Genomic DNA, 26,617 nt, shown 5'->3' with positions numbered 1-26,617 from the left:
GGCTTTACTTCGGTACCAGAACCCAGGCAACATGGATGAACAGCTTTTTCAAGGATGTTTCATGATTATATTTACATAGTATTATAAACATCGAAGTATAAGCCTTTGCTGATTGAGCATCCTGAATTTATCAACACAGACTCTATAATGTACAAAAATAAATTAATAGGGAACCCAACAGAACAGGCTACGTTGTAAATACAATATGCATCTTTACCATGGTGGAGACAAAATAGAAAATATAAATATACATTTGGTGTAAGACATCATCGGTACCAGTCTCACAGAATGAATTCAGCCAAACATGAACTACCCATCACCTTATTGGACAGATACAAGAGAAGTTACTCATTGGAAAGCACGTCTCCTCCCTCCTCACTTTTCCTCCCTGGCAGCTGATAGACTGTACATACATTTCTCTGTCACCGACCGTCTGTCTCCCTGCACAGTGGAAGCTCCCCGAGGGGAAGGTTTCTGTTTCATTCACGGCTACATGCGCAGCACCAAGAATTTGACTGCAGTAGGTGCCCAATAAATAAACCAGTATTGATTGAACCAATACAACAATTGGTTTCCACAATGTCACTCTCTACACTGACCTCACGTGACACCTACTTAGCAGGGTCCTTATGTAACGCCAGTCACCCTTCCCCAACTCTCTGTGGGTAAGTCAGTGTCCGGGGGTCCCCTGGGCACTTGGGGACAGGGGCTCTGGGCAGGTGGCTGTTTCCGCCCTTCGCTGCATCCCCAGGCTGGCCTTTCCCATAAGACAGATGGTGAGGGAGGGAGGGAGGAAGGCTCATTCCAGCATCCCTCTGAACTGCCGTGTGTGTTGCTCCAGCTTCTCAGCCTCGGCCCGGAGGTGCCCCAGGGCCTCAGGGCTGGGGAACTTGAGCACGGCGTGCTTGGTGGCCAGGGCCACGTTCTTGAGCAGGCTGCAGAGGTGGCTGCTGCCACAGAGGATCTCGTTGCGCACGTCCCTGTCCTGGGTCTCTCTGCACAGTGTGTCCACCAGCTTCTGCCCGATCATGATGACCAGTTTGCTCTGCGAGATGAAGATCTCTGGGGACTGGCTGAGGCTGAGGCTGCTGTGGAAGACGCTGATGGCTTTGAAGAGCGCCCCGAAATAGAAGCGGCAGTGCTCCGAAAGGTGGACCTTCTTCTCGGGGTGCAGCTGACCCAGGGGCCGGGGCACGGGCTGACTTGTATTCTAGGGAAGAGGAAGAAAACAGTAGGTAAGAGAGGGATTCCATCAGGAGGCCGACCTTGGCTTCCTTTTCCTGCTTTTGCTCTATTTGGTGGACTTCTTATGAGAAAAGGGGCCACCGTGTAACATTTGCCTAACAAATTAACGTTAATGTTTTCAAAGCCCTGCTATATAAAAACTATAATATGTATGATCTAATATATTACATTATGTGTAATCTTACTTATTTTATACAAATATATAAAATCTTATTCAATTCTCTCAACTTAACCCATTCTAAGAAACACGTTGACGATGACTGAATTTATAACTTTCAAACGCACAAGAACACCTGTTGGTCAGAATAAAATGTTTAGTCAAAGAAGAGATTTTAAAGAACTTAAAAAATCCTTTGTAACTCTAATATCAGAAGTAAAACCTGAACCTCAAAATTTTTTAGAAGAGACCTAAACATGCCGACTTACTGTCTTAATATTAAAATATTTCTCTCGCTTGCTAATAAAGTTTCCTCTGGACTTTCACTGCCATGAATTTTATTTTCTGGGATACGGTACCCATGCCCCCCCCTCCCCCAAGCCTACCCGCTCTGGACAGATGCTCAGCATTGAACTTAGTGGTGACTATGCCAGGGGACCATCGAAAGCCCTGTTGTTAGGTTACAGGTGAGGAGACTCGGAAGCTCCCTGAAGAAAAGAGAGGCCACCTAGACCCATCCGCCAAGCAAAATAAAGATCAGAGGTCCAGGACAAGTCAGGGAAGTACTCGACTCATCTTTCCATTAAACCGCATACTCCCTCACCAGCCTATAATCTCAAAGTGCACAGCCCAGAAGCGCTCGGACCGTGTTGAGGTCTGACTGCATCCTCCCCACATTCTTGTGTTGAAACTCTGCTCTCCAGTTGGAAGGCATGCGGAGACAGGGCCTCTGGTATGTGAGCAGGGTCAGGTGAGGTCATGTGGGCGGGGCCCCCGTGGATGGGGTTAGTGCCCTGATAGGAACTGTGGGGAGCTTGCTTCCCGGCTCTGCTCCCTGCCCCGTGAGGAAACAGAGAGGAGACAGTCTGCAGCCTGGAGGGGAGCCAACACCAGAGCCAGGCTGGTCCCCTGATCTCTAGCCTCCAGCTTTCAGAACTATGAGAAATAACTTTCTGCTGTTTATAAGCCACGCCGTCTACAGGACTTTGTTACAGCAGCACAGATGGCCTAAGACAGGCTGGGAAGGATCGGCGTGCTGGAAGCCATGGGTCTCTGGGTGCAGGGACCATGAGGAGGATGGAGCAGAGGCTGGCGGAGATGCAACCATCTAGACTGCAATGTCAGCCTCGTAGCTCCAAAGCCTTAACCGCAGGTAAGTAAAACATGTGTCAAGATTCTCATCCTGCGGGGGCTGGAGATGTGAGGAGATATTTGTGGCTGACCAGGAAGCACTCCAGGCAGGCAGGGGCTGGGGGTGCCATATGTCCACCCCCGCCACGGACAACTGTCCCCTGTGGTCTGCGGTGCCCCACCCCCACCCCCACCAAGAAGCACTGTCTTTCTGCAGAGGCAGTTTCCCGAGTGTGGTCACTAGGCCAGCAGCTCCAGCTTCCCTGGGAACTTCTCAGAAAAGAAATTCTTGATCCCACCAGAAACTCTGGGAGGGGATACCTCTGGGTGTTAAGAGGCCCTGCAGGGGACTGTGACCCACTCCCAAGTTTGAGGGGCGCTGGTCTGAGGCCCACCTCAGCTTGAACGAAGAGGCATGACTTTCAGCAATCCGGGCAGACGCCAAGAGTGAGGTCTGAGAGCTGAACAGCAGAGGGCCTGGGTTCTCAGCCTAGTTTGTCTCCCAGAAGGCAAGTGACCTTATCCACATGATTGGACATCTTTGTGGCTCCTCCTCCCACCCCCACCCCCGGTCTGAAGTGGGGGCAGGGCCTGAAGTGGTGGTGGGGGAGGGGCAAAGTGCAGAGCGTTGAACTGGTTCACCACCTCCCAGGCCTCAGTCATTCAGAGAAACCCTTCCCACATCAGGCCCTTCCTGCCTTCCTCTTAACTTGCTCCATCTATGTCTTTAAACAGATCCATGTATGTTAATCTAAAGGAAACTTTCTGACTTGGAAGATAAAAAAAAAACTACTGTCATTTTGAATTGGTAAGTGGACAACTGCTGCCAGCAAGAAAAGGCAATCCATAAAAATAAACACAATGATAACATCTTTGATTTAAAAAAAAAAGAATGTCCTGTGTCAAAAGATACACACGCCCCAAACCAAGATGGCTTTTCTGTTGTAGTCAGAAGCCTTCGAAGAGGATGTCAAAGCAGGTGGGAGCCCCTGGGGTTCACGGCCATTTCAGCTCTGCCCATGATAGGCTGCAGAGCACTCGGCATTGTTTCGCCGGTGGCTGAAGGACCATGTTCCTGTCCTGGAGCTCACTGGGCTTGTTCATCTCCAGGGTCCCTTCTACCATAGGAGACACCAGATCTCCTCCCCACTGGGCCATGGCTGTGCCCTTGAATGATTCACAGCAGGAAACACCTCTAAGGGCAAAGCAAACGCATTGGGAGTTTTGGAGGGTGAACGATATTGCTTACCTGTGTCTCTAAGCCTCTGTTTTCATCTGACCTTTGTTGCAAGATGGGTTTTACTTCCTCTTCTAGATTAGGCAACTTCTGAAAAAGAAAATCCATTTGAATCACCTCCATGAATGGCTTTTTTTTTTTTTTTTACTATCAGATATCTATTTAAGTCCACTTTAACATTGGCGCCCTCCTCTTTATAGTTTCTCTTTATAGTTTTGTTCTGCGTACTGATGCCTTCTTCAACAAAAGGACATTCTGGCCACCCAAGGGCTGAACTGTGTCTACCCATATGGCCTAGGATAATGACACACAGGTTTTGGGGTTCTTGTTTTAGAATTTTGTACATATATGTTCATTTACTTAACTGGGGAATGAAAGGTATTGAAATTTCTACCTCATCTAGAGAGTGTTTAAGTTCTTACAGCACGAGGCTCTTTAGCAGACAGTGACTGAGACACCAACGCCAGGCCCGAAAGGGCAGGGTCATCTCTGGGACAGAGCCCCCGGTGACCCGCTGGGCCTCGGGAGTCTTGCAGCTCTGGGACTAAAGTGTCCCTCCCTGCACAAAGTTGTTCTGAGGGTGACTGGAGTCCAGAGGCCGTGACGGCCACACACAGTTTGGGAGAGTGTTTACGCTTCCTTTTCTGTTTCTAAGAAACACACGGACGATGACTAAATTTGTAACTTAAAAAAAATGCAAGAAAACTTGATGGCGAGATTAAGATTCAAAGAATGGATTTCAAAAGGCTTTTACAGTCCCTTTTCATTTTAGTGTCGGGGATGTAAACTCCAAACCCCCAGATTTCCAGAAGACATCCGACCTGCCTTGATATTAAGATATTCATCTTACTTCTTAATAAGATGTCATCTGGAATTTTACTGTCATGGCTTTTATTTTCGGAAAGTGGATTCAGCACCGCCCCCCCCCCCCGAAAGCCTGTACAACCACTGAGAGATTCTCAGCATCTAACTAACTCATTGGTGACTACTCCAGGTACAGATGGAAAGCCCCTGTATAGGGTTGGCTCAGGACACCAAACTGACCTTTTCACGGGTGTTGGTCCAGTTTTTCTGCAGCAGTTTGGGGGAGAGGCCACTTTCCCTTTGCTTGCTGACAGGAGCGCTCCTTTGATATGACTCCACTTCCCTCGGGGGGAGCTGGAGGTCCGTCGCAAGCTTGGGTCCCGCGCTGAGGGTCAACTGCACCGAGTCTTCTTTTTCACTGTTCTGCTTGAAAAGGAGCCTTCCGTTGGCAATGACCATGGAGACAAACCTCTTGATGTCTTCTGGAACCATCCGTGCCACCATGACAAACCTCTCAAGGTCATCCGGGCTGTTTTGGGCTTTCTCCGTCACGAGGACCTCCAGGGACCAGTTGCAGCCATCCAGGCCCTCCTTGGTTTCTAGCAGGGCCTGGTAGGAGCTACAAATGGTCTGCAGCTGATTCCTGATTTTGGCCTGAAGGTGACTGTCAGTGAGGTGACAGGTGGCCCCACAGACACCCTGGGCAAAGTCCAGAAATTCTCTCAAAGATTCTTCGACGTGGTTGGTGGCCCTACGGATGGCATTGATGTTGGCCTCCAGATAGTCTCTGAACCTCCATGTCCTGCTCACAAAGAGCAGCAGGCCTGTGACGGAGCTGGCCACCTTGTGCTGGAGAGCCGTCACCATCCCTTTGGCCAAGTCCAAGTCCAGGGACGTCTCTTTCACCGACTCCTCGGAGAAGGAGCCGGATGAAGAGTCCGTGGATGTGGAGGAGCATGAAGAGACGATGCTGACCCTGCTGTCCGCGCTGTTCACAGACAACCTGTCCAGCTCAGGACAGAGCCACGTGGTCTGTCGGGGGGCCCAGGAGTGGCCACAGTCCCCCGCATTCTCGGGAGCCCTGTCGCCTTTCTCCAGCTCCTTTGCAGCCGGAGGGGCACTTGGCCTAGCTTTAGGGACGTCATAAATGTTGGGCTTGGTGTTCTGCTGTTCCACTCGGGGAATCAGAAAGCTCGAGGGTACCCTGTACCCAACTCCCTCCTCCGAGGGGGTGGGGTCCCCGGGCGCTAGAAGGCAGTGAGCAGGGATTTCTGGAAGGCTGAGCTTCTTCTGCGTGGGCACAGTTTCACTCAGGTGTGGCGTGAGGGACCTTGCTCTGCTCTTCAGAGGACAGTGGAAAGTGGTCATCTGCCTGGGGAGAGTCTGGGGCCCCGCCTCGTCCACAGAGCCTGTTAGAGATGCATTTCTTACTTCGGCTTTTTTGGGAGACGCCGGGGTGTCATAAATCCATTCCGATTTCTGCGGGTTTGGTAGTGTCTTATAGCAGGCTCTCCTTAGGGTGACTGTTGATGTCACGGGGACACTCTGCCTCTGCGGAGAACCACACAAAGACACCCAGCTCAGCAGCGATAGGAAGAAGTGTGTGCAACTCCTGTGACCCACGTGTCCCACACAGAGGGCCTGCTCCAGCTCCTTCGGTGCCCCGCCCCCCAGTGCCACTGCCAATCAAGGCCCCTCACAGTCTGGTTCCAGCCTCCCTTTGAGCCTCCTTCCTTCTCACTCTGTCATCAGTAAGGCCAGCTGCCCAGGCCGTTCACCTGTCCCTGAACCCGTCGGAATGGCTACTTCTTACCGTGATATTTAATTTCACCCAGACTGGTCCCCCTCCTCTAGACACCCTCTCACCCCCTTGCTTTCCATCTCACAGACGCCTGTGTGGCCCTCAGGACAGCGCCGAGTGCCTGCTCTTCTGTGACAAGGCCTTCCCTGATAAGGCGACGGAACCCCAGGACAGGTGGCAATGCCGCCGATTTCAAGTGAGGGCATTTCCTCCGACACAGGCGAAAGCCTCCATGAGTAGGGCTTGCGTCTGAGGTCGGAGGTGATGAGGAGGATTGACCTGAGGTCTGACGGGCTCTTGCTCTGCCCCCCCCCCCACGGTGGGGGGGTCCCTCTCAGGGACTCCCTCACGCTGGCCCTGAGTCTGCCACAGAAACAGAGGCTGGAGCCGCTGGGGACTGGTCCCAGCCACACCGGGACCCAGCCACAGTGAGGGGCCCCGTGAAGCAGGGTCCACCCCGAGGCACTTGGACTGCATGCCTGGACCAAACTAACAGAGGCCCAGAGGAGGTCCAGCCGCTCACACGTGGGGCTCAGCTCCGGGTCATACTTACACTGGACGAGCTGGCCGGGGGGCCGCATCCTGCCCTCCGGGGGCTGGCGGGTATGTCATATAACTGCTGCTTCTCTGACTCCTGGGGAAAGACCGAAAAGCAGGGTGATGGCGGTGCTTCCTTCCCGCAGGCCACCCATCACCCACTCTCCCGTGCCGGTGTTGGGGGCGGGGCTCCCGGTCACGGCGCTCTGTGGTGGGTGCCGTTGGGACTGTGGACTTCGTGCATGAACAGATGCTTTTCAACCACAGTGGGGAGAAAGGGTAGAGAGAATGAACCGCAGCTGCCCGAGTTCGAAACGGTGGTTCAGGGCTCTCTGGGAGTTAGCCTTGAGCCTGAGTCACGGGAAAATAAGTGGGATTCGGGCTCCGTCCTCTATCTTCCTTCTCTTTCTCAGCAGAAACCGTCCTGGGCTTAGTGCCCGGGTTTTCGTTCCACACAAATCCACTGAGTGCCTACTGACCGTGGGCACTGAGCCAGATCACATGTCTGCACCCGGCAGTGAGCCACAGGCACGGTGGCTGTGCGTGTTTGTGTGTGCGGGAGTTAGAAGACACTTAGATCAGGACGCGAATGGCTTCTTTGTTCCCAAGTGAGGGGAGGGGGCGCGGAGACAGGTTTTTTGGAGGAGAGAGGCAGCTGGAGCATGGAGGGCTGCCACCCAGACGTCTAACAACAGTCTCTGCAGACCCGCCTGGGCAGCGGGGTTCAACCTGCCCGCGGTTCTGTGCGCACCGCGGGAGCGGGAGAGAACACAGCCATGTGAGTGAAGCTGTCCTCCGATTACATGAAGCTGGACGTACAAATCCGAGGCCCCAATTACATACAAACTAGAGAAAAAAGAACACCTGCGATTTTGTCCCCAGGGGTAATCGATGTTAAGATAACCAATGATGATGTTAAGACCATGACGTACAGGGCGGGGCAGAAGGAGGTTCACAGTTGTTTGTATGGAAAACGGTGCAGTAGGTTTACAGTTGTAAAGCTACTTTTGTCCCAGCCTGTACATCCTTCAAAATATTCTTAAAAGTGCACGTGTGTGTGTGTGTGTGTGTAGATATAAAGTATGTATTCCTTAGGAAAAGTTTAAAAACATTCAGCTTTCAGATAGTCCTGACATTCTCCTGCACAGGCCTGGGTTCCCTGGGCATGAAGCAGGCTTCTGAGCAGGGGCGTGCCCTCTGGAGCCAGGAGCAGACAGGTGGGTGGTCTGCGTGACACTGGGACCCCCACGCTCTGGATGGGCCGCCCCTCGGGGAGCAGGGCCAGGGTCAAAGCTCACCTTCAGGGCTGGGGGGCGGCGGTTCTGGACAGGCACATCATACAGGGCAGGCGACGAGTCCTGAGTGGGTCTGGGAATCGAGAAGATGGCCTTGGGAGACAAAGAACGAGGGAAAGGAAGTGTCACCCGCGTATTCCAGCGCACCACACTGTCCCACCTCAGGGCCGCCCCGAAGGCTGTTCCACGGGCTCCTACTTCCCTCTGAAGCTGACCCCCTGCGTTTATGTGGCTGACTCTGTGGGTCACACTTGCAACACCTACAGGGAGAAGGAGGGGCTTTCCTGTGTGTGGGTCCCCGCCCCCAGACGCCCAGAGTTTCTTGAAAGATGTAGGTTCAAGATGGCCATCGGTGCAGGAACCTGGTTTCGAAAGGCAGGGCCAGGAGGAAACTCTGGTTCAGGGTCCGAGAGCACGTCCCTCATTTTCACTTGAACCATGAGCCATTCTCTTCTCTGAATTTAAAGCAAAACCAAATGTGTTCTTTATTTGGTGGTCACAGAAAAACAACAAAAAAAGCCCAGCGTATTATTGCATTAGGGAAGTTGGAACAAAAAGTGAAACAAACTCGGAACAGTGGTCAGCCAGGGGAAGTGACCGGGAGCAGGCGTGAGGCATTAGCTTCTGGAGCATTAGCTTTGTTCTGTTTCTTGATCTGAATCCTAGTAACTGAGCTGTGCCCTTAGGATTTGTAGGTTAAACTTCAGTAAGAAAAGTTAATTCAAAGAGTAGACAGTGTCACCACAGAGTCACGTAAACGGAGGTCTCTGCCCTCGGCGCTGGCAGCCCAGCGTCACAGATGAACAGGCACACCCAACAAGGACGCTGGACTGTCTGGTCTTCAGCCGTGGGACCCTGAATGGCCCTTTTCACCTCCCTAAGAATCGGTGTCCTCACTTGTAAAATGAAGCGTTGTTCTCATCTGACAGACCCCAGAGGTCCCTGTCAGCCACAGAGATGTCTGATGAGGACATGGAGGCGCCTCTGTTAGGACAACGTGAGAACAAGGACATGTCTGCACCATCTTGGTTTTTCATTTTTGGCCAACCTTCAACTAGAGAGTTGAGCCAGGGTCTCCCTGGCTGTGTTCCAAGCTCAGGAGACACCCGTCAGAGAACAGCACCAGGCCAGTGGGCTTGCCTCATTCTAGCAGCAACCACTTATGCTCAGGGTGTGTTTCTTGGACAGCCTCAGGCGCAGAGCTAACCACTGGGCTAACCCAAGCAAGCGGGGAGAACATGTCAGCTTGCTCCATAGATCAGAAGACTCCTAACCCATCATCTACTCCATTTCTTAGGTCCCTTCCTTCTGGCTCTAGAAGCAGCAGCAAAATTACTTAGGATCACCGAACAGTGCAACTGGAGGAGACCTTGGAAATGGTCGGTCCTTCTGCTCTTGTGATGCAGGGGAAGAAAGAGAAGCCTGGAGGGTGCTGTGATGTTTCTGATCACCGAGCATGGTTGTGGCTGCCCCAGAAGCCAACCGCACCGGGCTCCTTGTTCCTGAGCCACACACAGGGGGGCTCTCCAAGATCCTCAAGCACAGAGAAGGCAATAAAAAAAGGGGTGAGCCAGAGGGTGAGGAGAGCAAAAATGTAGAGAGGGCAGCTGCAGAGGAAACTTCAGCAGGAATAAAAGACAGAAAAGTTCCCCAGGGGGTTTACGGAGTCCACCGCAGGGCCCCGCTGGAGTGGCACAAGGTCCTGGATGTCTGAATTCCCCATCGGTGGCTGTGGTTTCTGACTGCTTGCACAAGCCGGGGCTCTGGTGGTCAAGGGCGAATCTTACAGCTAAGGCCCTGACCCTTTCTGTGGGGGCAGTAAACGCATCTTCCCTTTCACACCAGGTGTCAGGGCTCAAGCTGAAGTCCATGGTTACGAGGCCTTCTGCTGCACCTGGTTGCTCCATCCATCCAGCCAATGCTGGCTGTTAGGGATACCTGGTGAACTGTGGACAGTCCCTGCTGTCCTTTAGGAAGGGCGCAAATGGCTTTTTGTTTGTTTGTTTGCTTTCTTTCATTGCTTTGAAAAGAAACTCCAGTTAACTTCAGATGAGGCCACTTGTTTTTCCTGGGGGAACCACCAGCCAGGCGCTGTTCCGAGTCAGCTGCTCAGAGGGCAGCTGAGCATGCCAGGCCGGGGCGTGGGCCAGCTGTTCTAGAAAAGTGACTCAGGGTCCACCCCAGGGACCAGCTGCAGGAGGCACAGCCAGCTTCCCTCCGGTGCCTGAGGGGCAGCTGTTCTGTGTGACAACTGTCTGGCTCTCTGCCTGGCAACCCAGGGAGTTAGAAAATCTGAAGTATGCAGAACTTTCCAAGGAGTCAACAGCTTCCTGAAGGTAGTGTTTGGAACTGGTGCAGAGAGGGCCTGCATTGTAAGCTCGCCATTCCTGGGGCCACAGAACACACAGTAGGGCGGTGGACATTCTTGGACACGGGCCTTGTCGGGACCTCTGCCCCGAGCTGTCACCAGAGAAAAGGTGTCATCTGAGCTGAAAGCCAAGTGCATGACAGCAGGAAATGCCCACAGTGACTGGAGACCCTGCAAATCTGTTCTGCATTCTTAACACTTCGTGGAAGCCAGGCTTGAAGAGAATGGGGATCATCCTTCTCCTGTTCTGTTTTCATTCCTTTCCTTCTTTAAATATTATTTTCATTCCACATTTACGGAATGCTTCTTTTCATCTTTATTCTTTTAAAAATCGCTATTTTTAAATTGCGATGTAATACACACTCTGAGCTCTCACAGAATCAACTTCCCAATCTCTCAGTTGATTAAATTTCTCTCGGCACCCACCCTGTGGCTGCCACAGTCTGGGAGCTGGGGGAATAACAGCGGATGAAATAAAGGTCCTTGCTTAAGGCTGTCTTTCACTTTCTCCTTGGCCAGGTCCACTTCCTCCGGCTAACCATGGCTGGCGTGTGTTCTTTTCAAAGTGGGAGCGGGCACTTGCTCAGAATGCTGTTTTCAGTTTTTGTTTGTTTGCTGGGGTTTTATTTTAATAGCTCTTCATTCCCTCATAAAAATACCTCATAGAACTACTCCATCTTTGCTTCACAATGGCATGACGGTTTGTTGTAGGGTCATCCCAACATTTCTGTAGCCATCCCCTTGTGAACAAACATAGAAGCATCTTTGATTCTTTCCTTATGACAAATAACGAGACAGCGGCCATGGCCTCCCCACCCAGGTATATCTCTGCCTTCTTGTGTGCTTCCGTAGCAATTCTGGAAGCAATGTGTCTGGGGTGAAGGGTGCACGCACTTGACATCTAATGAGTAATTCCTTGCCTTTGACCCCATGGAAATCCAACCCTTCCATTTATCACTTGCAGTTCTAGTGATCCTACCAGGGGTCAAAAAAGTCCCCATGAATGTCTACGACACTTCCCAGCACAGAGTGGGGGTACCCGGAGAGCAGGGGAGTCGCAGGGCTGAAGAGACTGACTATCCACGGCAACTGAAGTGGCAGCCAGACACAAGCCCACCCCATCCTGCCGACGGCCTGGTTCCCACCAGGTGTTTTTGCTCTGACGGACACCAGTGCAGGAAGGGGCACCACACTCCCATCACTAGACCTGTGTCTCTTTTTTTTTTTTTTCCAGAAATATGCTTACCTGTTTCGAAAAGCTTAGCATCGTCTCACAGACAATCCTGGCGCTGGTGGGTGGGTCAGGCAGTTCGTAGACTTGGACCTTGGGTGACGAAGTTCCCTCCACGCAGCTCTTCATGTACTCATATATGGGGCTTGGAGGCGGGGGGCTGAGCAGGGTGGGCACCCGGCAGGTCTCCTTGGGGTTGGCGAGACCCTCCTCCAGGCCCGTCAGGGAAGGGGGCCAGGGCCTGTCTGCGGGGGCCTCCTTGAGGACTTGCAGGCGGTTGGCCGGGGCCAGGCCTTGCCTCCCGTGGAGCGAACACCTCCACCAGCCCTCGCTTTCCGGCACGTTCCGATCCAGAATGGTCAGGATGTCCCCTCGGCAGAAGGCCAGCTCATCGGAGCAGTCGGGGTGGTTGTCATAGAGCGCCCGGGCCAGCGGAGCCTGAGGGGAGAAAGAGTTCACTGTTATTCCCGTTGCCAGTGACCGTGGCGCCAGTGCCACACCCTCTGATGTGCCTGAGAGCACATCACAACTCTATTTCTGTCCTTGTCCCCTTTATCTTGTCCTTGCTCTTTGCCTGATCCATTCCTATCCATCTTTAGGGTCTCAGTTGAAATGTCACAACCTCGGGGAAGTCTTACCTGCACCCTGAGACCAGGTCTGATCTCTCTAATGAGCCCTCATGGCTCTGACTTGATTTCGGGCAACGATAACCCGTATAGTTACATAGCCGAGTGCGGTGTTGCCCACAGCTGGGTTAAAACTCTGGTTCTGCGACTTCCCAGCTGTGTGTGCTCGGGCAAACTGGCTACTCTCTTTGGGCCTCAGTTTCCTGGTCTGCAAAATGGGAGTAGTAATAATAGCTTTTCTCATCGAGAGGATTAAATGAGTTCATACATATACAAAGCCCAATGAACAGCAAGCATCCAGTTATCGGCACTTGGTAACGGCGCAGCCAAGCTTGGCTATTACCGTCATAATTACTATATGGCTCTTTGTCTGGTTCTTGTTATTGTTCCCCGGCACCGGGTTGGAAGTTCCATGTCTCCTGGGACACATCTCGCTCACGTGCTGCCTTATCTCCTGAGCCCAAAGTGGATCCAGGGGCACAGGAGAGGCTGAAAATATGCTCATTAATTCACGAATGACAAAACAAAGACACAGGGGTGAATGACTTGTCTGCGGTGGCACAGCCAGGACCAAGGCCCAGCCTGTTTCCCTAATTCTCAGACATTTGCTCTTTCCATGAACCACATGCCCCTCCAAAAAGTCACTGGAGGAGATGGCCGACTCCCTCCTCGTTGGAACTTCCCCCCACAATTAAATGAAGGCAATTTGTTTTTGCAGGTTTAACATAATCCCCCCCTATTTAATCAATGCATGTTTATTGCAGAAGAATTAGGTTTTCTTATCCCCATTTTACAGATGAGGAAACTGAGGGTCAGAGAGGTCAAATGACTTGTCCAAGGTCACTGGGACTCTGCTCTCCTCACATCCGTTACTGCATTCTTCTCCTTATTATTCATTCTCTAGACACCAGCGGGATGCTGTTTTATGCATATATAGTTGATCATGTTGATCTCTTGTTTAAAAACCTTCAATTGCTTAGACCTGCACTTAGAAGAAACCTAAACTCCCCACCTGGTCTCGCCGCCTGATCGGCCCCTGGCCCACTCCTCCTGTTCATTTTCCTCCAGCCACGTGGTTTTCTGCCTTTGCTCAGACATGCTAGGCTTGCTTCCACCCCAGGACCTTTGTTCTTGCTACTCCTTCCCGGAACACTTTGCCTTCAGATCTTGGCATGACTGGCTCCTCCTCCTCCAGGTCTCAGCTGGAGCCACCTCCTGCAGTACCCTGTCCCCTGACCACCCACGAAGGCTAGCTCCTCCTCCCATCCCCGCAGGACTTGAAGGTGATCATCCCACAGGCATGTTGGAGAAAGGACCCAGCCGGGGCATGGTCAGGCCAGGAGTGTGGGATGAACAAGGAACAGCAGCGGCAAATGTTCACTGGGCACCTCTGTCCCTGGCACCATGCAAACCTCTGTATAGATGATGCGGGGACGCAACTGATGCACCTCGACAAAGGAACCTAAGAGCAGTTGCAGTTGTCACTGTGGCCACTTGCGAGGCATTTTTTACTAGGGTGTTAATTAGGAAACACTTGTGTGAATAGTTAGGTGAAAAAGGACATACATTTATATCCTTCTTCCCTGTGGACACACAGGTAGTTAGGGTCTGGGTACACTGGAAAAAGCCTTCGTAACCAGTTTCCAAAAGAGGGCACCCCCCGCTAATGCCCACCTTCCCACAGCAGCTGGGAGTGGGGAAAGGAAAATGCATAGGCGTTTGGAAGGAAGAGGGCGAGGCGCTTAGGGAAACAGGCGTTTTCCGCGCTCGCGGTGACGATTGCCTCTCTGCCGGATGCAGTGAGCTAATCTACGTTCAGTCAGCGACACGCTCTGGGCATCATAAGCAGTAACCGGAGAATTCTGGGTGCCGTTCACTGATTCGTTCATTCATTCGCCCATCAAGACTGCACTGAACATCAGCTCTATAAGGTGGTGAACAGAACAGCTGATCTCAGGGCAGTGCATGGTCTCATGGAGAACACAAACTCCGCTCAAAAGTAAATACAGTTGACGAGTCAAAAATCAATGCAGTTCACCCCTGAACAACGGATGGGTCTGGATGCGGACCCCCACACAGTCAAAACCCCACATGTAGGTTTTGTCTGCCCCCACACTTAACTAGAACAGCCCACTGTCAGGGAGAAGAAGCCTTCCTGACAACATCAACAGTCGATTAACACACTTCTTTATAGCATATGCATTGTAGATTGTGTTCTGACAATGAAGCAAGCTGAGAAAATCATAAGGAAGAGAAAAATACATTTTCATTATGTATTGAAAAAAAACCCTACACGTCAGCGAACACCTGTAGCTAAAACCTGTGTTTTCAAGGGTCTACTGGGCAGGGATTTTACTTAAGAGCCACGAAGGAAAAGACGAGAAGATGTGAGAAACTGTGAGTGTGTTTCGGAGGTGGCAATGGGTAAGGGTTTAGGGAGAGTCCCCTGGTAGCAACAGGGCGTGGGAGTTGCGACCTGGGGGTGAGGAGGGACCAGATTAAGAAGCAGGGAGAGATGTTCCAAACAGAGGAAGAGAAATGTGTGTGTGTGAGAGAGAAAGAGAGAGAGAGAGAGAGAGAGAGAAGTGTACAGGGAGTTACAGGAACTGAAAGATGACCAGGCTGGTTAGAGAAATATTCGCAAAGGATCAGGGGCTTGATTTCTGTGTCTGTCTGGTTGCTGGGTCGGGGAGGGAGCGGAGGGAGTCAGTGTGAGGCCACGGGCCAGCGTTCCAGATGAGGTGGGTGCCTATGGCTCAGCTGAGGGTGGAGGTTGGATTCGGGGGGGTGGGGGGGTCGTTGGGAGGAGGTGGTGGAAAAGGTCATCGCCAATGACCCTGGAGGTGAATCTGGAGAGACGGGCAGGATTCTAATTGCTGGGGCAGGTGGAGAAACACACTGTGGACCAGGAAGCAGAGAAAGAGGGTCTCATGCTGCGTCGAGACTCAGTGGCACGGAGACTGGTGGCCACTGATGCCATATCATGTCTAAGACTGTGCAAGCTGCTCATGGTTTGGGGTCTGTCTCCTCTCTCCTGCTCCTTCCCTCTGTCCCTTCGCAGGGGTCAGATCAGGTCTGGGGGTTCAATCCTGCGGCTTCCTCCTCTCACGCCTGCTCCCCTTCCAACTCTCGTCCTCCCTAAAATTAAAGAGGGAGTGGGGACAGGAGCCCAGATGTCCCGAGATGGTTCCCGTCACAGTGGCCAGCAACCCTCATTTCCTCAGGGGGGTCTATCACCCCACAAAGTTGCCAGCTCCCCACTGGAAGCAATAAACAACACGTCCCCTAAACAGGAGACAGAGAGCGTACAGTGGAGAGAGCTCTGAGCCACAAGGGACGTGGGCCCCTGCTCTCTAAGTCATGGGACCTAAATGTGTACAAGATGGACACCTTTCTTCATTTTAAATCCTTCTTTGAAAAATGTCTGTGTTCGGCATTTTAGCTGCCTCCTCACAGATTCCACAACTTTTAAGAATTTGTAGTTAGTCTTAGGGGAAGGCGGCAGAAGTGCGTGCCCATGCCCCGTGAGGGCCACGAGAGAATAGTTATGGATGGACCAAAGGCTTCCTAAAAGTGCCCGCTGTAGGCATTTAACACCCTCGGCTGTCTGGGAACTGTGAACCACCCAAGTCCACGAAGTCCTCCCCTGGATGCAGCGGCTTTTGCTTTCAGATCAGAGAAATGGTCTCTTGCGAATCTTCCTTCACAGGGTGGCCGAGCCTGGACTCCGCACAGCAGGGGCCAAGGCTGAAGGGAGATCGCACTGTCCTTAAGGAGAGGCTTCTCCCCGGCAGTGTCCTGGGATGCCTGTCCTGTTATGTCACTGCACAGAGAGACTTGGGACGATCAAAGCAGAGGGCATGGTGCAAGCTGTTGGCTTGTGAATGTTTATTTTCCATAGTTTTTTTTAAAGCTCATTGTATTTAAAAGGAAACAAGTTTCCAAGAGCATAAGAAAAATCCCCTCACCACCTCCCTTTTCCCACCCACATTCTCCAAAAAGGGGAAGAAAGACGGAGGAAGGAGGACAACCCGGGGAAGAAATAGAGTAGCCACATGATACTTCCTTTGCGAGAGGTTTTGATGGGGGCAGTGTTCCGAGCAGAGACCTCGGCAAGGCGGAGGGGGCGGGCGGCGGGGACGTGGAGAGGAGGCACAGCAAAGGCCTGGGAAGGGTCCCACTCGGCAAACCGCACACAACTCCCTTCTGGCCCGGTGTTTGTGCGCAGGGCCAGAATCATTCTGCCGCTGGCCAAGGACAGACAACTTGGTGACGGGAAGGGCAGCGAGCCATCTGCATCCGCCTGGACACTCATTCGATGCCTGGGACACCCTAGAAACTCCCTGCAGATGAAACATCTACGATTCTTAGCATTATTTCCCCATAAATTAAATCCAAGAGAAACAAGGCCTTCTCTAGTCCCTCCGATACACAGTGAGTCGGGCGCCGTGTTAGTTTTGCTGGTGGCGATTTAGCCAATGCTTCATTAATAAGGAGAGCTCACCGTTTAAATTCAGCCGGGGATTGTGATACTGAACTTTGAGCACCTCACTCAGATCCACTATCCCATGAACCAGGGACTGTTACTAATGTCCTGTTTCAGCCATGAGAAAGCTGGGCACAGAGAGGGTGAGCAAGGACCCCAAGGTTTCTAGGCAGGAAAGGAGAGAACCACGGTGGGAGCACAGGCGGTTTTGACTCCAGAATCTGCTCTTTTAGCCCACAAACCATTGTGTTTAGCAAAGACTCCGTCACAAGGTGGCAAGAGAGTAAATGACAAAGGGTGTCTCTGGAGAAAGAAAGGGATGTAAGCCCGTAAAAACAGGATTAGATTCTGGACTAAGGATCCAGGAACTCACTAAATGTAACTACTGATGAATGATCTATTTGTATAATGGAATCCTGCACAGCCATCTAAAAGACAAGGCGGGATTTAGATGAGCTGACAAAGAAAAAAATCAGAAAATAGAGTGTTAAGTTAAAAAAAAAAGAAAGCAAGGACGTGTTCATTTGTGCTTTTGTGAGCACAGCATCTTTCTGGAAGACTCACATCAATTACGGGGACTCCCCCTCTGGACGGGCAGGTGGAGTTCAAGTACAGAGACTGGGACTGAAGGGGAGCAGGCTTTCTGTCTGTGCTCACGGGAGCAGCTGGAACTTGTAACCCTTGGGTACATGTTTTGCTTCTGCAATTTAAAAATCTCGGTTCAAATCAGGCTTCCTTTCTGGCGGGAGAAAACGGCCTCCGCGTTGGTGCACTGGGGGCCGCCCCTGAAGCCCAGGCTACTCCCAGGCTCGACTCCCAGCCGCCCTGAAGCTTGGCCAGGAGCAGTCTGCACACGAAGGCGTGTCCCACGTCTGAGAAGCCCTTCTTGGGCTTCTGGGCAGCTCATGCCATGGACGCAAACCGGCTCCCTGCCCCACAATCAGGGAGCCCGTGCCAATCAGCAGCTCTCTGACAGCTGCTGATTTTGCACAGCCCGAGGCGCTCAGAGAAGACCATGAAGGCCTGCCTGGTAAACCCCTACCAGGCCTACGGTCTAACTTCGAGTGCACTAAGAATCACAGGGGTCTAGTCTGCAGGGAGCTTTTAGGGTATTTCTTGCATCGGATGAGTGTCCAGGGGCATGGGGGGGGGCTCACTGCCCTTCCCATCACCATGCTGCTTCACCTTGGCCAATGGCAGATGATTCTGGTCCCACGCGCAAACGCTGGGCCAGACAGGAGGGCCTCTGAGAGGGGGACGCGCTCCCAGTGAGGCACAGGCCACTACAGCTGTGTGTTGTATGTGTGTGACATGGGAAAGGCAGTGAGCGTGACCCCTTCCTCCTTTCCTTGCATGTGGAGGTCTGCAGTTGACATGGGAACGTGACACAACTGGCCATTTCCTCTTTGTCCTCTCCTTGTCTGTCACTCACGTTCTCTCTTTCCCTCCCTCATCCCCCCCCCCCGTGTCCCCCTGCCCCTTCCTCTTCCCTCCCTCCTCATTGATCTTCTCCCTCTGACATAGTCGTCCGAGGCAGGACTGTGTGACCTTGATTTTCATGTTCCCTTGTGACTGGTAGTAGCTTTCCATAGCAGCGTTTAGAAGCAAAATTTCACAAGGGACAGGGAGCTGGGGGTCACTTGAGATAGCAGAACGGGAGATTTCAGGGTGGGAACCGGCCCTGAGACTTGCATCTGTGCTCACCGACTTCCGTTTGGGGTGTCACGGCCGATGTGCGGAGGGAGGCAGTTGGCGGGACCTAGGACTTGGTGCAGCTCTGCCTCAATGACCCGCATTTCATCCTCAGACATAGTTCAAATTGTTAAAAAATGAGGTGACAGCTAAGGGGGTTCTTGCATCATCTTCCAGCATAAGGAAGATTTGCTTCTCTTGGAACCGTTTTTAAAGAATTGAGCAAAGCCGTCTGATGACAGAGTTCTGCTTCCTGTCTCCTTTCGGAAAACCTGCAAAGCTTTGGAAGCGGAGGCCCCAGAGTGTGTAGAAAATGATCTGAAGTCACTACACGGAAATTCCTTTTTCCCAATTACTTTTACAATTAAAGTAACACTTAAGCTTACAAGAAAAAAAACTTAACTGAGTAGAATACAACCTTTTCAACCAAATAGGAATTCTGTCTTTTTTTCTTGTTTCAAAACCTGGCCCATGAAACAACTTTCAATTATTCCCACCGGCGTGGTGTTTATTTGGCAAACAACGAAGCCTACTTCCCTAACTCAGGGGAGGAAACACGGGCCCCTTCTCACGGGAACTCCGAGTCCCGAGCCTGCAAGCAGCTGTTGCAAACGGATGCCAGAGGGGAGAAACGCAGATACTCACCTTCACCTTCATCCTTTAAGGAACTGATTTGTAAACCCGATTATCCCATGTCCTGGAAAACGCCGGCGGAGTCACTCGGAAGGGGGCCCTGCGGCACCAGGGCGTGCTGGGGTGCCGTGAGCTCGGGGGGCACACGCACTTGTGCCCGCACGGTGTGGCATCTCCGCAGCTGTCCTCACCAGGCAGCCCTGGCTGACAGCAGCGGCCACGGGAAGGGATGTGGTCAGTTACGTCACGCATTCCCTGGATGTTACCCATGCTTCCTGCCCACCCAGCGGCACAAAGGGCCAGGGTGGCGAATTTATCTATGGGCCCTGGAGACACAGATGTGGAAAAACCCAGTGAACTTGGAAATGAGCAGCAACGAGAGAGGAAAAGAAAAACTTCAACACCTCTGAAAATGACCCTGGATGACGGCGGCATGTTCTGTGAACAGGCACAGACCTCCACTGATTTCTCCTCTATCACTTTGAACTCTGACCCCCCAGCTTCGACGTCCTCCTAGGGGTTCAGATGGAAAGGCTGCTCGCTGCAGGGACTTCCGCAGCCGCAGGAAGCGTCGTCTGCTGATGAGACTTGGAGGAAGACGCTGCGGCCAGAAAAAATTCCCAAGCCACCCAGTGGCGATGACATTCTTCCCTGATGCCCGAGCACCGTGGGTGTCCAATATTGTGGGTCCTGACCAGATCGGCTTGTTGGAATACACTTCTCCTATTCTTGGGGATCTTGGGAAAATGCACTTTTGGTTCTTCCATGATTCAACAATTACTTACTAAACTCCTACTGTAGTCTGACAGTGTGTGCTGGGCGGTGGCGGCGGTGCGGGGGGCAGGGAGGGGAACCAGGTGCCCTTGATCTAAGCTCAGACTGAAAGATGAGGCAACAGGAAAGAGCTCCCAGGCCTTCTCTTCATTGGTATTTCTGGATGTGGCCCACGACGGGCCCACATCCTACTCCATCGTCTCCTGTCGCCCATAGTGTCCTGGGCATCCATGTCTGTCTCCCTGCCGCCACCTCCCTCCAAGCCCACCCCTCACCAGCTAAAAAGGAGTTGCCAGCAATGCTGCACCAGGCACGTGGTTGAGGAGTCGGCCTGTGCTCGTGAGAAACTCGTGGAGGGAGGAGGGCAAGTGAGCGAGGTTTCTGAAGCAAGTAAAGCCTCGATTTCCTCATCCGAAAGTGAGGCAGCTCCCAGGCTGCCTCTGGCTGCAGGGACAGACACTCTGCAGGGCTTCCCTTCTTATTTTCATCTCCCAGTTCATAAAGGGCAGCAGAGGGATGAAAGAAAATAACAGCTTCTGGCTGGGTGGCTCAATGGTTGGAGCATCGTCCCATATGCCAAAAGGCTGCGGGTTCGGTCACCAGTCAGGGCACATACCTAGGTTGCCGGTGCAATACCCGGCCGAGGCACTTACAAGAGGCAACCGATGGATGTTTCTGTCTCTCTCTTCCTCCCTCTCTAAAATCAATATATACACATCCTCGGGTGAGGATGAAGAGAAATCAACAAGTAGGTTCTTCCCCCTTCTCCTCCCCTTCCCGCCCTTCCTTCTGGTTTGGAAGGGAGAGGAGAGAAGAGGTACGGAGACAAGAGAAAGTGTTGCATGTGTTTGCACTGTAGGCCATGATACCAACTGTAGCTGCGAGAAAGCTTTGTCTAAAACCGTTTCGTCAACTTCACGTGCCAATGAACTACATGTGACCTATCACATCCGTGCACTGTCTGTACTTTTTTTACTTAAATGTTAAATTAAGCCAATTAAAAAACAACTCCCCCCGCAAGCAATATTACATATGAAATGCCAAGTCTCCCAAGTGAATTTTTTCTAATGCCCGTTAAAATATATAGCTAACCTTAAGAAATGTTCTCTGTGTGTGCGTACCACACCTAAAGTCATCCTGTGCCTTGTCAAGGTCCCCTCAGGGTGCGGTTTTTCTATCCGATGATTGGTTAGGAAGAATTCAAAGCCACTCGATGAACCGCAGAGAAAGGAGCAAAGGTCGTCCATCGACTTTCTCTGTCCCAGGCTCAATTTTTGGGGTGCTGGGCCTGCAAGGGGCCGGCCTGGTATTTAAGCTCTTCTCCCTCTCTGTCGGCGTGAACGTCTTCCAGTTCACTGGGTGTGTGGCGTCAACAGTGGGCCGCAGACCAGCCCACTGCCAGCCTTGTCTGGGTGCCGCAGGGAGGGTTAGCGAGAGGCTGCATGTCAACTGGCCTCTGCTGTCCCCAGGGTGTCAGTCCCCTCATCTGGGGGACGTCTGTGTGGGAAGCAAACACTCGAAATCCTTGCTGCTAGTCACCGCCGCCATCCCCAGGGCGAGTGTCCATGCTGAGCCCGAGGAGAACATTTTGTAGAGCCCGTGTTACACTTTTTGTTACCCAGGTGGCTAATGCGTCCGAGGGGGAGGGAGCCTGCCGCTCTCTTTCCCTGTTTCTCCCTTTTCTTCCCCTCCCAGTGGCGGACGGACTTCCTGGGCGGCACTTAAACAAAACCTGCTTTTCACTCTATGGAGAAGGAACAGTGTAAAGAAAAAGAACACGCCGGATGTGCACTAACTTACAAACTCATGCAGGGAGCGGCCGGCTGGGAGCCCGGCCTTGCCTACGAGCAACTCTTCCCTGGTCTGTGTCTGTTTCGGGGGTGGGGCGGGGGTTCAGGAGCCTACAGAGCCTCCATGCCGAGGGCCAGGAGGGGCAGCCCAGGCCCAGCAGGGCTCGCTGCATTCTCAGCTCCGACGCTGACGCTGTCCGTGTGCTGTGTACCCAGCGGTCCCCTCCCCTTCCCACCGCCAAGGGGCTCCTGAGCCACACACTCGGAAATGGTCCCTACATGGTTCGCTTCCCCTTTTGGAAGGCCCCGCATGTCGGAGTACTCGAGCATCACCCGGTGTTCGCTCTGTCACCAGCCTCCCCCCTTCCTCCTTTGAAGTTGTTTCCTCTCTGGGCAGTTGTCATTTCCTCCCTTAGTCATCGAGGTTCCAAAATGACCACGTTACGTTTCTATGGTCACTTCCCCGTTTCCATGCGTGTAGGCTGCTTTCCTTTGAATAGTCTTGCAGCAGACTTTTTTTTTTTTTAACGCTTGGGGTGGTGGCATTCTGTTTAGCTTTTTTTTTAAAGAATGAGTGCTAGAGGACATACAGTGTGAAGACAATACAGGTGACCTAGCAGGGAAAGGTGACTAGACGCTTGTCCTCTGTGGCATTTAGGACCGTGCCTGGCGCAGGCTAGGCCCTCACTGTTTGCTGAAGGAGCGAAGGGCACATTGCCTCAGCGACAGGCAGAAGTAAGGGTGGTGGGGAGAGACGTTTCCAAAAGGTAGATGGCACCTGTTGTTTAACACAAGCTGTTTGCGCCTTCACTTACTATTGTTTCTGCCCATATGCCCCAACATTCTCAAACACCCAAAGTTTTAGCTTTTGCAAAAGAGCAAACGGTTCTTCTCTGTGTCCATTGAGAACAGCACGGAGCCATCCAACCAGGAAGCTGAGCCACCGGCACCGTCTCCGAACGCGAGTCCCATTGCTGCTTTTTCCTACCCACAGTCTCCTTGGTGCCTCGAAGCCTGAGTAAGGTCTTAAAAACATAAATCACATCTTGTCATCACCATCTTTAAATAGCACAGCGACTTCCTTTGCAATTAGAATGCACTTCTTCATGCTTGCAGGGCCAACCCTGCTCGCCCTGAAGCCTCCTTTCTGACCACGCCCCTGGCGTGTTCTCTCTGCTCTGCCAACACTGGTCTCCTTATGGATACTCTGCTCTGCTCGACTGAATTCATTCCTGCCTCGGGGCCTTTGCATTTGCTGTTCCCTTTGCCTGCAACACTTTTTGCACTCAGGCCTCCAGGGAGGCCCTTTCTGACTACTGCCTCTGTCTTACCACCTTGCCTTATTTTCCACCCCCCAAGACCACTGTGCCATCCACTGATGCATTTAGTGCTTTTGTGGCCCCACTGGAGTGGCCACTCCGTGTTGATGGCCCCAGTTTCCAGGCCCCGGCCGCTATGTGTTGAGTGGGTGGCTGAACAAGGGGCAGCGAGCTGTGTTTTCAAGCTGGGTGCTGTGTGTGGGCTGTTCTCTCTTGAGAAGTGGGTGAAGGGATGAAGGTCAGAGGCAGACCCTAGGTCCTGTGATCTTGACTTCAAAGGCTCAGATCTAAGGCCACATCCGAAAACGGGAGAAGGAATGGGCCTTTTCTCAGAGACCTAGGCTGAGTCCAAGGTCAGACTGGGGCCGGGTGAGCTGACGCTCTGCTCCCAGATATCTGACAACAAGGAAGTTCTTGTCCTCTGGGCAGGGCTGTGTTGTGAAGCCTCCCTCTGCACTTCCTGCACCTTTCAACACACGCCAACGCAAAGCATCTGTACACCTACTGTGTGCAGACACTGCTGTAGGCACAGAAAGTGAGCCCTGAACAGGAAAGCCCAGGTCCGTCCCTGGAGAAGCTGCTGCCTTTGCAGCTGGGGAGACACAGGTGAGACAGTTTCTGCTCTTGATCAGTGCAGACGAGGCAGGGAGAGCAGAGAGGGGTGCTCCACAGCAGGGGCCGCAGGGGCTGGCGGGAGCGGACCCAGGCAGGGCCTCCGGGCCACGGCGAGTTCTCCGCACACGGTCCCCCTTACCCTGCCTTGACAAAGACTGACTTTACGACGTCTGGTGCACCATCTGAGAGCTGTGGAAGGTCACAGAAAGCCTCAAATTGCTCCCCACTCACAAGCGAAGGGACTCAGCAATCCTCCTTCCTCGGCTAGATATTTGCCCCAGGGAGGCAGGATGTCTGGGCACAGTGATGCTGAGCTCAAGATCACTTCCACGGTGCGTGTGCTCAGCACACACACACACACACTCAGAAGTAAAAATCCATCTGCCACAAACAGGACTGAACCACTACAGTACAGGCAAACTCGATTTTTGAAGAGAAGGCCCTTTTGAAACGACCAAAACTCCAAGACAAGGATTCCCATATAATAAAATCACACATTGACCTTGTCTTTTAGACCTGATTTTGTAGCATTTCTGCAACGGCCTTGAACATGGACTCAGTCAGCTACAGTCCAGCAAGCCCGTGAACATGCCGTGACATTTACCCCTCTGCCGTGCGACTGCCGGGCTGCCATCTCAACCGTGTGAGGCCGGCCCTTCCTATCACTGATATCATCGTGTTTAACTTTCTGTTTTCTCCTTGTTTTATAGGCCAATGATGGAAATAGATAATAAAAGCCGACTCCACAAAATCTGCAAGACACAGAGGCGGAAGCCCTGATGACATGGAGCTGTTGGCCGGCGAACAGCAACACACGGGCACAGCCGGGGACGGCAACCGGTGACCACCCCCAGCACTGCGTTACCATTTCTACAGCAACCAAACAGCGTGTGGGTGTTAAAGCGGATGTGGTGGATCAATGGTAGGAGAATGAATGGAACCCTGACTTGTACTTTCCATGGTGAAAGGCCAGAGGCTCCACCATGCTCAGCAACTGCTCCCATCGGGGTAAAGCCTCGAACAATAGTTTCTCTCAAGATGCACAAGGCGGCGTGGGATCACGGAACAAATCCCAGGTTGGAAAAACAAACATGCAATGAACAGCAGGCCAAAGAGCGAGAAAGGGTATTTTTAGAAAATGTGAATGGGGACTAGCGGAAAGGCGGGATTCCTTCAGGTAAATTTTCTTGGGTGTGAGCACGGCCCTGGAACTGGGGAGGAGACCGCCCTTGTGGTCAGCAGACGTGCTGACATATTTAAGGGGAAAGGGTCATTCTCCCTACAGGCTCTTTTCCAGCGGGTGGCCGTAACCAAGCGTGCACTTGAACCGAAGCATAGAAAACCAATGCAGACAGTATAACAGACGGCCAGGAGCCTGCGAACCCCGGTAAAGGGTATGCATAAGCTCACTAAGTGATTTTTCCCAATGGTTAAAATTTTTTCAAAGAAAACAGTTGGGCACAATACTCTAGCTAAGATATGCACACATGACCTGTGGAAGAGAGATGTTGTGCGTTACGCAGCTATAAATTCCACTAACGACACCTGTAGCTGTTGTTGTACTAATAAAGAACACGTGTTTCCTGGTTGGTGTGGCTCAGTGGATTGAGCACGGGCTGTGAGCTAAAGTGTCGCCGGTTCAATCCTCAGTCTTGGCACGTGCCTGGATTGCGGGCCAGGTCCCCAGTAGGGGCGTGAGCAAGAGGTACCCACACATTGATTATTTCTCTCCCTCTCTTTCTCTCTCCCTTCCCCTCTCTCTAAAAATGAATAAATAAAATCTTTTAAAAAACCATTTAAAAATTTTAAAAAGTATCTAAAAAAAGAACACATGTAATTCATAAAAGCAACCTCCCCATTTGTAATTGTTTTATTTATTTTTCCTGTTCTATTGGTATTTTTTTAAAGGCGCAGCAAAATAATCCTTGAGCTTTCCCAGTAACCAGTGAACTTACCTGTTTTTTTTTTTTTCTGGGCAAGCTTTTTTTTTTTTTTTTTGGTAGTCACTTCCTCACTAGTGAATCTTGTTTGATTCCTGTACCAGACCTGAGCCTCAGTCACACGGACCAACACAGCAGTTAACATGGAGACAGAGGGTGCTGCCTTGTGGGCTTGGGAGAGGAGGCTGGAGCCCAGGTGTGGGCCCCAAGTCCGTCAGGACATTTGGGAGTGACACCGAGTGCCTTCAGGGTCCACAGATTGGAGAGGTTGGGGGAGCTGAAGGGGCCCCGTTAGGAGCTGAGTGGGCACAGAGGGAGAGACTGCGTGATCTAACCCAGAAGCCGGTTTCCGCCCGAGTCAATTTCATCCATCTCTGAATCCACCTGGGAAGGAGCTTTAAGTGCACACATGTTCTGCACACAAACTGACATGAAACCTTCCCATCTCAATATTACATATTGTTAGCATCCCTCCTGTAACCTCATTAGAAACTCAGAACAATAGCCCACCACTGTCCTGATGCGGGCCAGGTGGTTTGACCCTCTGCCTGTTCACACTGCCCCCAGCACTCACCTTGGGCATCCCGTCCATGACGCTCGCTCCTTTCATGTCACTGTGAAGCGGCCCTCGGCGCTCCGTGGCTGATATCTTGGGCTTCAGAGGCGGGTTGTGCAATGCCACGGCATGCTTGGGGCTGGTTCTCAGAAACGAGCTTCTGTGGAGCTGGTGGCCAGCCTGGGAGAGTGTCAGAGAGATTCTCCCAGCCGGCAGACTTTCAGGAAAGCAGGTGAGGAGTCAGACAAAAGGCGTGAAGGGAGGACAGGAGATCAGAAATCCAGGCACACTCAGTCCTCAGCGCCTAAATGTCTCACGTCGCTTATAAATAGGGATTGTCACACATTTGTTATGTGAAACCACAAAAAAAAAACCACCAA

At 52.1% G+C, this 26,617-nt stretch overlaps 1 protein-coding gene across 2 annotated transcripts; it reads right to left on the bottom strand.

Moving 5' to 3' along the window:
- Positions 1–17: 17 nt before the first annotated feature.
- On the bottom strand, positions 18–26,617 carry CASS4 (Cas scaffold protein family member 4). Of its 2 annotated transcripts, none has more exons than XM_037133685.2 (7): positions 26,256–26,617; positions 11,822–12,244; positions 8,211–8,300; positions 6,929–7,009; positions 4,815–6,125; positions 3,783–3,860; positions 18–1,210 (listed from the first exon to the last, which is right to left on the bottom strand). In XM_037133685.2, exons 1-7 carry the CDS (start codon positions 26,289–26,291, stop codon positions 800–802), a joined length of 2,430 nt encoding a protein of 809 aa, XP_036989580.2. In that variant the 5' UTR covers positions 26,292–26,617; the 3' UTR covers positions 18–799. The 2 variants fall into 2 exon arrangements, with proteins under 2 accessions (XP_036989580.2, XP_053526987.1); XM_053671012.1 differs by lacking the exon at positions 26,256–26,617 and adding an exon at positions 19,256–19,326.

This window comes from Artibeus jamaicensis, unplaced genomic scaffold, assembly GCF_021234435.1.
Source record: "Artibeus jamaicensis isolate MK-2021 breed Jamaican fruit bat unplaced genomic scaffold, CSHL_Jam_final contig_685, whole genome shotgun sequence".
Taxonomy (NCBI): Eukaryota; Metazoa; Chordata; class Mammalia; order Chiroptera; family Phyllostomidae; genus Artibeus; species Artibeus jamaicensis.
This window is presented reverse-complemented; position numbering and strand designations above follow the sequence as displayed.